The sequence below is a fragment of the Xiphophorus hellerii genome, chromosome 4 (genome assembly GCF_003331165.1).
Source record: "Xiphophorus hellerii strain 12219 chromosome 4, Xiphophorus_hellerii-4.1, whole genome shotgun sequence".
Classification (NCBI taxonomy): domain Eukaryota; kingdom Metazoa; phylum Chordata; class Actinopteri; order Cyprinodontiformes; family Poeciliidae; genus Xiphophorus; species Xiphophorus hellerii.
The window spans coordinates 11,171,096-11,183,201 of NC_045675.1; the positions used below are offsets into that span (position 1 = coordinate 11,171,096).

The window sequence follows — 12,106 nt, forward strand, 5'->3', positions numbered from 1 at the left end:
TTTTATCAGTTAATCATTTTTTCTGTTCCTGGAACTTAAAAAGAAATTAGCAGGAAAAAAGCTATAATCTGGTGTCGTGCATCTTTTGTCTTTTAGCTTTGTTTTTATGTACATTGCCATATATGAAGAAACAAATAATTTTATATGATCGCTTATTTAGTCTTTACTTCAGTTCAGCATTTTATATTTGACGTTTTGTTCTTTGGTTGTCTGGCAAAAATGTTACGAAATCTGTCCAATAGCGCCAGTCAGTGTACGTTTGATATTAATGCACTTTCGTATTTCACTTCTGCCTCTGAGCACAGGGTGGCGCTATTTGGAAAGACATCTGTCGCCGGAGAGTTGCGAATGACAGCGGGAAAAGCCGAAGCGGAGCCCCGGAAGCTTCGTCGTTACTGGTCACTGTCAGCCTGTTGTTTGAGCGATGTGCTCAATCTGCCGATGCTCCGCCGTGCTGTCTGCGGGTTTAATATAAATGGAAATAGAAATATACTGATAAGGAGTTCCTCGCGTATGAGGTAAAGTCGGCAAAGGTATGTAATTCAGCTGACAGTGCTGAGGTATTTGCATACAAAGCTAGCATGCTATCGTTTGTTAGCTTCTTTCAGCGGCTAGTTAGCCAGCGAGATCCAGCAGCCAGCTCGGTGTGATGAGGGATATTGGGGCAGATGGAGACGTCTGGGCTTAGCGCGTCTGAGAGAGCCCTTTCAGTTATTATTAACTCTTAACAGGAAGGGGGAAATGCAAATTCTGCGTATGACTTATTGAATATTGCTCATACCTTTGCCACACCGACATCAGATGATATAACTGAAGGTGGTGAGTAGAGATTTCAGGTTATCTGGCTTCTTGGTTTATTATTACAAAGGTTATTTTGACTGACAATGAAAATAAGGAGGGAATTATACCAAACCTTTGGCAGCGACAGGGTCTGTAAAACCTGAGCACACTAGTTGGGGAAAAAAAGAACAAATGCAGTGTCACTTTATTACAAAAAATGATGGGCGTGTTTCCTGAGTAGTTGGCAAATCCTACATGACATCCAGAGAGGAAGTCAGGTTTCTGTAAATATCTAAAATGAAAGCGTGAGCTGACTTCTTCAGTACAACGTTTAATAATGGTGTAGTTTGTGGTACTTTCTTTCTAAGATTTACTGACATATTTAGAAGTATTTAGTAAAAAAAAAAATGCTGACAGATACACGTTGGTGTTGTATAGTATTTTTGGTGTTGCTAGTATTTTTACAGTAAATCTTCAACTTTTTGAAGGCATTTGCTCTGCAGTGACACATTTTCCATTCTCCGTCCTTTTCAGGTCTCAGCCAACACTCCCATCTCTGCACATGTGCTTCTTCCTGAATGGTGCTCAGCACACCACAGCGTGTTGTTGTAAAGCTCAGTAATATCAGGTATGTTGAAATTGACATTCTCACATTCCTTAAACCCAACTAATAGATACTAGCTCTTTTTGTCTTATTTAAAAAGTGGGGAACTTGCATTCCTTACTCTTAAGTGTGGGTTAGAAAAATTAAAACATGGGTAGATGCATGATACAGTCAGAAAGAAAAAGATTATTCAAAGGTCAAGTTTTTCTTGATAAATTCTGGCTTTGGTCTCACCTGTTGATTCCAATTTTTACCTTTCCAGTTTTTCTTAAGGGTATACAATAACAAAGAAAAATTGCTGGAGGTGTTTTCATGAAGGAAGTATTGCTTTTAAATTGATGGTGTTCCAAGTATCCTCATTTTGCACTTAAGCAAAATGTGTTTATTTGAGCAAAAATTAAAAAGAATATTATATTAAGGTAAATTCTACTGTATTTGCATATGAGTTTAAAGACAAGAAATTGTGAAATTACTCAGATTTTTCATTGTTTGAATTACTGATTATCAATGAGAAATCAGGAAACTCACTAATTTAATTGATACATCTTCAATACTTTGATATTTTGTTTCTTGATGTGACTCTTAAAAATCAGCCTCCGTTTGTATCAGAATAAAGGGAATTTTACTCGGACAATAGTCTCAGGAAAATATGTCTTTATTCTTTCTTGGACTTCAGCAAGGGTGCTTTTTTTATTTTTATTTTTATTTTGTATGTAGTTGGATTAAGTTAAGCTATCAATATATGATTACATTAAGTTTATTTATAAAATATCAATTTACAACAAATGTAATCTCAAGAGACTGGACAAGACAAACGAATCCAATACACGATCCATTCCAAAAGGCAGCTCTGTTACAGACATTTCAGTTCAACTCTCGTTCTATAAAAGTGCAGTAAAAACCCCTTTATGATCCCAGATGATAAGCAGTTCTCTAAAAAGCCCAGCTGAAAATGGCAACAGTGGAAAGGAACAACTCCCTTTTAACAGGAAGAAACCTCCGGCAGAATAAATCACAATTATAATTGTTGTTTTTTCTTGGTGTTGATTTCCATGTGGGCTGATGTTTAATGAAAATGTGTTATGGACACATTGGATGTGCTGACAGCAGCGATCTATTTTGTAAGGTGGTCTTGGCCAGATGACGCTTGCTGGGTGTGTAAAGAAAATATAAGAGAGACAAATATTTTTCCCTGAGACTTGGCCGGCTAATCAGCTGGACAATCATTTGGTGGGACTCTAATTGATCCTTCTTGACTTCACTTCAAGAAAATCAATACTGTTGTACTGCTAAAACTATCTTCTGATTCATATGTGGACAGTAAGAAGGAATTTACTGTAGTTTGTCAACTGGCCATTTTTTCCTATTACTTATTTATAAGCAAAAAAACTAAAATCGTTTTATTTTCCGTTTCCTTTTCCAAACATCTAGAGGCTTGTCTGCAGCTCTTACACCAAGCCTGGAGCAAAAGCTGATATATGCTGCTGGGAAGTCAACGTTTCAGCATGAAATATGCAGCCCACATTAGTTACACAACTGAAAAGAAAAATCCTTAAACACTCATTCCTGTTGTTCCTCATTCAACAGGAATATACTGTATAAGTTATAACATATATAAATTATCTAAATTACAGGTAATTTTAAAACAGCGGGTGGGGTCTGATGCAGTAAAACTGGTCTCACTAAGAGAACACCCACAGTCAGGGAAGCAGGACAAAAATCTTTTGAGTCTTGCTTTCCATGTTTCAGAAGAAGTGAGTGGATGACAAGAAAGACAAACATCTGCAAGACTGCTGGCTAAGGGTTGACAGCTCTGCACCAGCCATGTCACTGGAAATGTCTCATTTACTTTAGAGAAATGAGTCACATTTTGCTGAATGTACCAGTTCACCAAACTAGAAGTTGTTTACGACTTAAACTAGTTTTTTCTACCACATCTTCGGGCAGTTATCTAAATTATCTCTAATAAAAATAGCAGGCCAAAATTTACATACATGTTGCATTTCCCCTGAAATTTGGTGTTTAGCTAATTGAGAAAAAGTAGTTATACTGTTTTAATGATGATTTCCACTGCTCCTGTTTTCTGCTACTATGCATTATATTTGGGTAATTTTAAGTTTAAGCTGTAACTTTTTTTACGGGTTAGGTTCATTATTTTGTTTTTTTTTATTGGAGAATGATAAAACATTTCTTCCCTGTTGTTTTTGACATAAATGCTAGTTTTGCTCAGATTCCAAAACAATTTGTAGCTCATATCTCTGTTCAGTTCCTAAAAACATCAGCAAATACAGACACCTGCAGTTGAGTTGTGCATATCGGTTGTGTGTAAGATGATGTCAGACTTTTAAAACCTGAGCCTAGTTTTACTGCCATGTCTACGATTTCAAACCCTTTATCACTTCCCAGACATGTTCTCATATTTGTGATGAAGAGTGAAATTAAAACAATGCAAAAAAACAAAGAATCAATGTCAGTGTATGTAGCAACAGCAGCTGTGTGTTTTGAAGGTTAGTAAGGAGAAAGACTTCCCAATCTGTTCTGAATTTTGGGATTGGTTTATTTAATTATTTCTAATATTAAAACAGTCCTTATTTGGTCTTTATCCTCTCCAGTTGTGGCACATGCTTGTGAGGATAAAATATTTACAACCTCGATTGATCCATCTTAATTGTTGCTGAAGCATTGCAATTTAAAGGAGATGTGAGAGTCATTAATCTTTTAAAGGAACATTAAATATTGGGAGGGGGGGTTGGTAGAAATTGACAATGTTGGATTTTTTCCCCCTATTTTGTTACAGTTTGAGTTCCGGTGTCTGTTTTAATACAGACAGGTGGATGCTTTTAGAAATAACCTCTAAGTAAATTGCATTTCGGGTTTCCTCTTTTACTCTAGAAAAACCTGAAACTCTGTTTTATTCAGTTCTATGGGTCAATAACAATCAGGCCTGGCAGCAGCAGCAGATTATTATTAGCCCACATGAACTGCAGCCTTTGGATCAGTTTTCCAAAGAGACATGGGTAGCCATTGATTTATCTTGAAGCTGTGGACTTTGTCTTCCTGTTTCTACTGAATGTTACCCGCCGACCTTGGCTTGAAAACAAAATTTAAAAGCTTTGGTGACTCATGCTTCTGACAGGGGGAGCTGCAAGCCAAACTGAGAACCAGTGACCATATTTTAAGCATTTTCTAAAGGTGTAAAATAAAATAACAGCAGACAGCAGTCCATTTCTAAAGATGTCTTTCACTTAAGTAGTTTTATCTCTGTTTTAATTACGTCCTTTATAGTAATTAAAACAGAGATAAAAGTAGTAGTTTGTCAAAAATGAAGCCAGAAGGCTAAAGTCAGTTTTTGTTTCTTCCACAGGGCACGATGCAGTCTTCAAACCACCGACTACGAGACATGGAGCAGCACCACCCGCTGCTGGCCGCCGGTGCAGACGTAGAGGCGGGCAGCCTGGGAACCGGGGTGATGGTCGGAGGTCCAAACGCAGGACACTCAGCAGGGAACCGCACGGTCTGGTTCATTCAGGACAGCTGCGGCATGGTGTGCGCCACCATGACCTGGTTTCTGGTCCTGTACGCAGAGTTTGTGGTGAACTTTGTCATGCTTCTGCCTGCTAAGAACTTCTGGTACTCTCTGCTGAATGGGGCCACCTTCAACTCGCTGGCTGTGCTCGCGCTGGCATCACACCTGCGCACCATGTTGACTGACCCAGTAAGGACTGTCACGCTCAGTACAATAGGAAGATATGAGATGTATTAAACACTTAGATGCAAAGGGGAGTGAAGAAAGAAGTTTCAATTAGCATATTACTGTACATGAAAAGGAAGGTATATACATTTATTCTGGTTTTTGCAGTCAGAAGAGTTTAAGTTACAGCCCCGGTACAGAGCCAGTCATTTGCTGATATAATGTGGGACACCGAGCTGGGAGTCGTTTGCTGTAGGATGTTCTGTGCATAGACTCTGGAGAGTAGCTCGTTTAACCAAGACTGAGTATCAGCGCTTTAATGTAATTCAACATCAGAGTTCACATTTTCACCTGAAGTTTTCACTTCATTTCCATATGAGTTTTTAACATTTTCCTGTCAAACAGTTAATTTAATAGAACTACATTAATTTCATTACTGATGGTGCTTTTTTATTTAACTACGATTTGTATTTAGTAGAGCATTCATTCCCCTGCAAACTGAATATTTCCTCCAAAATGTTGCAAAATCTTACTTCCACTTTGTTACTGGAAATGATTTGGTCTCTTCAAGCTTTGATGACAAACCAGTTAATGTTGCTCAAATAAACCAGAAGCTCCCTGGGAGCTGTACTGGTGTTCTTCCTACAAAATATGCCAGTAAGCAAATCTTCACTTAAAACTATAAACCAGACTGGTTTGAAACCTCTTTATTAATATAAAGTCCTGCACAATATAACTGCACACAAAAAGCACAGCCCAGAAGTAAAAAAAAACACAAAGTTAAAAAAGAGGAATAAAAAACAAGTGAACTATTAGAAGGAGGAAAAAAATAGTGTACAGCATAGTTTATGTCTTATACTGTGTCAAAGGCCAGAGAGAAAAGATGAGTTTATAAAGAAGAGTTACATTTAACAATTGAAGTTATAAAGCAGTTCAAACCTCAAGGGGCTGGGAATCTTTAGACATTTTCAGCTGCTTACCAGGCAGAGGGATATGATCTGATATATGTGGAGCCAGCGAACGGATGCTAATATTAGTTAGACTTGCTCTCTTTTAGTTGTACCAGTTTTAATGGAGACATAAAATCACAATGTAATATAATAAAATTATGCATCAACTGAAGACAGTTGTCTTGCTGCCTTTGCCACCCTTTAGGGTGCAGTTCCTAAGGGCAATGCAACCAAGGAGTACATGGAGAGCCTGCAGCTGAAGCCTGGAGAAGTCATCTACAAGTGTCCAAAGTGTTGCAGCATCAAACCTGAAAGAGCACACCACTGCAGGTCAGTGTGACACAGCGGCAACTTTTGGAAAGCTGTTTATCCTTTCTTCTGCCTAGCAATGGGATGGTTTGAAGCATTAATGCTTAAAAAACACTCACTTGTGTTTGACAGCACTTAAACTGCAGCAAATTTCCAGTGTAGTCAACAGTTTTTTAAAGAGCAAACTTAAAACAAACTTTCAGCTGAACCAGTTGGTCTCTGAACTAGTACTACTCACACATACAAACTCTTTCATATGTTGAAATTAAAATTGCTTAACCCAGCTTAACAGAAGACAACTCAACAATATGGATGTTTATTAAAGCTGTGTTTATGAATATATTCCTGTTTTCACAAACTAACCTGTGTCTCCTCCCTGCAGCATTTGCAAACGATGCATCCGGAAGATGGATCATCACTGTCCCTGGGTCAATAACTGCGTAGGAGAAAAGAATCAGAGATTCTTCGTTCTTTTTACTGTAAGTACACAGACGTTAAGGAAGGAAGTGGTGGATCTTGCAAGATGGTGTGGCACAGATCGCCAGCTCTTTTGAAATGTTATCACTGCTGTAGTAAAGTGTGCATGTCGCTTGTTTTGTTTCTTAATTTCTAAATTAAGAAACATATTTCTGACAAATATGACTAAATTTGAAATTGTCAGAGCTTATAACATTTATGATGCTATGCTTATTTTGTGGACGCAGAACCTCCCTTTCATCAGCTGAAGTTCAGAGTTCTGTGTTGTAGTGTAGAGCAGGAGCAGGCCTACATTAAATGTGCACTCGCTGCCATCTGGGACTCCCTTGATAAGATCAGCACTTTTTATGGCTTCCAACGCTGACTGGATTATCCTGAAGACAGAAAAATAAAGCTGCCATCTATGGCTGGGCGTTGCAGCTCCCCCTGCCATTCACACTTTCATTGATAGAAAATTAAGCTATAAAACAGGAACTTTGTGTGAATTGTCTTTTTTTTTTTTTCATGTAGAAATTTCATGTTTCTGTTTTTTTTTTCCCCACTGTTTTTGCTCCACAGATGTACATAGCCTTGATTTCTGCCCATGCTCTGGGCCTCAGTGGGATGCATTTCTTCACATGTATTAAGGTGCAGTGGAACGGTAAGAACTCGTAAGATAAGTTTGCATTAAAAGATGTTTCAAAATGTGAAGGGAATTTAGAATTGCATCTTAAAATACACAAGTGGAGATGCAGAGATCAGAGGAAATAAAGGTATTGCTCCAGCTTCTGTTCAGAGATCACCAGAATTGTTTCTCACAATCCTAATTCACTTGTTATTGCTCTTTATGCTTCACTGTGGTCTGCAGGAATGAATCAGCAAATTTTTTAGTATTAATTCAAATTACACTGCATCTCTTGGCTATGAAGAAAATGCTTTTCTTTTGCTTTGTAAACAGTCTCTGCAACCGACAAGATTGCTGCATGAGTTTTTCTACATCTGTCAGTAGATTACCAACTCCCACTGCTTTATGAGATGGAACCTCAGGATTGTGTCTTCTTGCTATTCAGATTTACACAGCCTGCTTTAAGCATAGCAAAAATGTTCATTTGAAACTCATTTCAGTCACTCCTCTAAACTGTACAAACCTCTAATTTGTTCTTTTTTTTTTTTGTCCTGTTCAGAGTGCAGTGACTTCTCACCGGGGGTGTCGGTCTTGTTGCTGATCTTCCTCTGTCTTGAAGCCATCCTCTTCCTCACTTTTACAGCTGTGATGTTCGGCACACAGATTCACTCCATCTGCAATGATGAAACGGTCAGTATTCATGCAAACTCCGTCACCTTTTGTTGCTCTTGGTTTAGATTTGTGATTTCCAAGCTGGGTAGGCGTAAAGCTGGAAGGTCGACCAAACTATTCGTACATTATGCACATATGCATAATTAGACAGACTGATAAGAAGTCTGCATGAAACTTTAATTGAATATATTACACTTGCCTTTTATAAGTCTGTTTGTAAAATTTGTGATCTACAATAATTTGTTTGGTGTAAAAAGTTAGAGTAGCACATATGCTAAACCGGTGCACAAACATACAAAACAAGCTTTGGTTATAGGTTCTCAAGTCAGAATGACTGATTTCAGGTTGTACTTATTATTCTGTTCTAGTTGCAGGTAAACAGGTATAAATAAATGAACTGAACATCTAGATGGGTAAAAGATAAGTAGGTCAGGTTTCCGTTATGCTACTGAGGTTTTGTTAGGGGAACAGAAATGTTAGAAATTCACTTGAGATCATTTATTCAAAAGTCACACAATTTGAGTCTTTCTGAACTGATTTCAATGTCTTCCAGGAGATTGAACGTCTTAAAAACGAGAAGCCAACATGGGAGCGTCACATGAGATGGGACGGAATGAAATCTGTTTTTGGGGGTCCGCCGTCCCTTCTGTGGTGCAACCCATTCACAGGCCTGCGTCTGCGCCGTCTGTTGGTGGTGACCCAGGGTCGCCGCGGTGGCTCCGAGTTCTCCGTCTGACAACCTGGGCAGTGATGGAGCTCACACTTTAGCTGTCTAAGGCTGGATTTCTTGTTATGCGGGGGCTAAGATGGACCTTTTCATCCAGAGAGCCCGCTTATGGAGGGGGTGACACACAGGCTGCTACAGAAGGACCCTGGAGCATCACAACTCTTGACTCACACCGACTGTTTAACACCCAACACTATTTGTGTTGCTCTGCGCTTGTGTTCCCAATAATCGGGCTGTTAGTCCTTTTTGATTTGTTTGTGTGGATTTTGGAAAAGCATGAACAGAACTAGAGAGTTTTTATTCCTCACAATGAAAAGTAATGTTGGAGATGCAAATACGTGATTTATAGCGAGCATCTTCGTCATAAGGGAGGTGAACAGAGTATGTTTTATTGTCTCTGGAAGAAGGCAAAAGGATCTCAAGGGGAAAATGCTCAGTACTCCTCTGGAGCCAGACATGGGAATCACAGTCCAGGAAATGCACTACATTGTTTAAAACAGCTTGGTGTGTAGAGCACAACAAACAGCAGTGATTGAACTGTGTGCTCCAACATGCATGTACAACAAACCAATCAGTCAGCCTGGAAATGGCTGCCTTTTAAAGAAACAGGCCATGGTGAACTCAAGCCTTATTTTTAGTCAAGAGGACCAAATGGCTTTTCTCCTCAAGTCGTCCTCTTCGTCTTGTACTTTTCGTCTGAGCTGACTTTTTTTTTTGTGTGTGTGTGCTTACGGGAGCCTGTAAAAATATTCCATTTTTGAGTGACTGCTGACGCCTTATCACCATGACCACTCCTCCCCAGCTAACTGTGACGACTCACAGGAGATGACTACTGCTGGTCTGACTCCACGTTTGAATTAGAAAGTCATTTTCCATGTCTATAGATTTGCCATTCACCCCTGCCTACATGCTGCTTAACGTCTCTGGAGCGTTTCTGAAACAAATGGTCAGATCACTGATATGCCTCTCTGTATTTTCATTACAAAATAATTCAGGCCCTGGATTGATTGTTACCGAGTCTGAATTGTTTTCCTTTTTGTGTATTTTTTTCTTCGTGCTGTGAACTGGCGGAGACTTTAATGTCTGGTAGGATTATACAAGAACATGATAATGAGATTACATTGCATTCAAGCACTGAAAACAACCACTCAAGCTGTTCAAGACCGAGCCAAGTCTGAGACATGGCTGCTTTGCATGCTGCTTGGCAACTGTGTGGTGCTTTTTTTGTTAAACAGTTTTTCTGAAAAACTAGCACAACATTATTGGGTGACAAAACCAAGCTTTTTTTAATTTCATTACACAATCTTTAATGGTGAACCATAACTTGAGCAGCTCAACAGATTCTTTCAATGCCTTTTTTTCTTTTTTTTCCCACTCTACAAATTTAAACCCCTGTAATATCTGTCAGCAGAGCAGGAGTGTATCAGAGCATTAAAGCTGTTAAAATGATCTATCGTGTTTATGAAGATGCCCACCTTCACATTACCCTGTGGCAGGAATGATCAGCCTGTATGCACTTGAGGCCAATGCTTCCTGAATTTATAGTTAAATATTGTCTAAAAAGCTGGTGGTGCTCAAGTATTGTCAAATTAAATCTTTTAAGTCTCATACCTTTAGTTGTTGTTATTATATACTGCTGTCTGATCTCATCTGTGGTGGTCAGGAAAGAAAAATTCCATCTGTTTACATATTAAAACCTTCGAGGACATAATGATTTTATTTTTTTAATGTTTTGTTTTTTGGAAAACGCTATCATAAGAATGTAAAAGCTACCTACGTTAGGAGCAGGGGACAGAACACTGAGCACACAGTGACATCAGGGGACTTTCCTAATGCTGGCCTCTTATTTCTCCTCTAATTTAGCTGCTCTTTAGGACGATCACAGCATAATATTGGTATACTACTTGCTTATATAAAGAACTGTTCAAGCAGCATGCTTAGTAAAAAATTAATAAAGCGTAAAAAAGCGTAGATTGGTAGAGATTTGACAAAAATCAGGAAATATGTTGTATTATTTGATGGGCACACAAATAATCAAGCAACAATCGTTGCTAAAGGACATTCAGAAGCAAAAAGGTACTGTGTCACTAATCAACACAAAGTGTTAGAAGCAGTAGAGGCCAGTCAGGGCTATTAGCTAATCGAGTTAATATATTAACATGGCAGAGTTTTCATGCTCAAATAATTCTGTATGATTTAATTTTAAATGGGATCTTTGTGTGTTACTTGACTGTGGATGGTGGTTGGACATAGTGCAAACCCATTTGTACACTATGCTGTCAAGGAGGTTTTTCCACCAAGGATGCAGGTTAAAGTTGAAACAGATTTTCTTTGAATGCAGAGACTTGTTGTCATGTATAGTAGCAGGATGGATGTTTTAATACATATTTATAATTCCACCATCAACAGTTATGGGAGATTGGGTTTTCTGGTTAGAGGGAATATGTCTTCAAGAACAAAAATCCTTCAGCTTTATAAACAAAGTATAAAAGTAATTATTAACAATATAAACTGAATGTTGAGTTTTATTTTTATTTAAATTGTGTACATTTTTTGTCATCCTTAATGTCATTTTTTTCCATAATAAACTTTAATAAAATAACTTGTGCTCTGAACTGTGACTGCTTTTCTTAAAAAAGAAAAATGATTACTTATAGGGGATGCACAGATATGAAAATTGGGCCGATATTACTGTTATCAAGGTCAATAACATATTTACCAATATTGTAAATATTTTGCTACACTTTTGACACTGGAAGTGACCACACCACCTACATTCTCTGCTTTGGTTTACACCCCATAATCCTGTGCTGCGTCATTATCACTGATGAACAAGTACCACCTGGTCAACTTCCTCTCCCTTCTGAAACACAAAAGCGGCAAAAAGATGGAAATAAACAATGACGTAAGCTCGGTTTTACTTACTGGATCAATAAGTAAAAATGACATTAGCTAATGCAGATATGTCGTGCATCCCTTAGCCACCACACTCACTGGTTTATTTCTAAACAAAAAATTCAAAGCACTAACTGTGTGTCAAGTAGTTATTTGATGTAGATTTTCTTGAAAACTTTTCTATGATCAGGGAAACTGGTTTTGTTTGGGAATTAAATAAAAGTTCATATGCAAGATTACTGAAATGTAACTGCTTTGAAATAAGGATTGCAGGCATGGAGAAAATCTGAATATTTAACTTCATTATAAATAATAAAAATTAACTAAAAAAGCCCTTGTTCGTTTTTCACTTGAACATGTTCTCTTTCAATCACTTTAAGATATTTTACAAAATCAC

At 38.1% G+C, this 12,106-nt stretch overlaps 1 protein-coding gene across 2 annotated transcripts; it reads left to right on the forward strand.

The window, feature by feature from the left end:
- Positions 1 to 354: 354 nt before the first annotated feature.
- zdhhc7 (zDHHC palmitoyltransferase 7) lies at positions 355 to 10,525 on the forward strand. Of its 2 annotated transcripts, none has more exons than XM_032561155.1 (8): positions 355 to 533; positions 1,315 to 1,408; positions 4,749 to 5,099; positions 6,231 to 6,355; positions 6,717 to 6,813; positions 7,370 to 7,451; positions 7,975 to 8,105; positions 8,641 to 10,525. In XM_032561155.1, the coding sequence occupies exons 3-8, from the start codon at positions 4,755 to 4,757 to the stop codon at positions 8,821 to 8,823; spliced, it is 963 nt and encodes a 320-aa protein (XP_032417046.1). In that variant the 5' UTR covers positions 355 to 533; positions 1,315 to 1,408; positions 4,749 to 4,754; the 3' UTR covers positions 8,824 to 10,525. The 2 variants fall into 2 exon arrangements, with proteins under 2 accessions (XP_032417046.1, XP_032417047.1); XM_032561156.1 differs by lacking the exon at positions 355 to 533 and adding an exon at positions 560 to 819.
- Positions 10,526 to 12,106: the final 1,581 nt, after the last annotated feature.

Bases quoted from the DNA above. Each gene is read 5' to 3' on its own strand.
- zdhhc7 (XM_032561155.1), top strand. From the start codon at position 4,755: ATGCAGTCTTCAAACCACCGACTACGAGACATGGAGCAGCACCACCCG. The intron at 6,356-6,716 runs GTCAGTGTGACA...TCCTCCCTGCAG, and splicing joins GAAAGAGCACACCACTGCAG to CATTTGCAAACGATGCATCC. The intron at 6,814-7,369 runs GTAAGTACACAG...TTTGCTCCACAG, and splicing joins GATTCTTCGTTCTTTTTACT to ATGTACATAGCCTTGATTTC.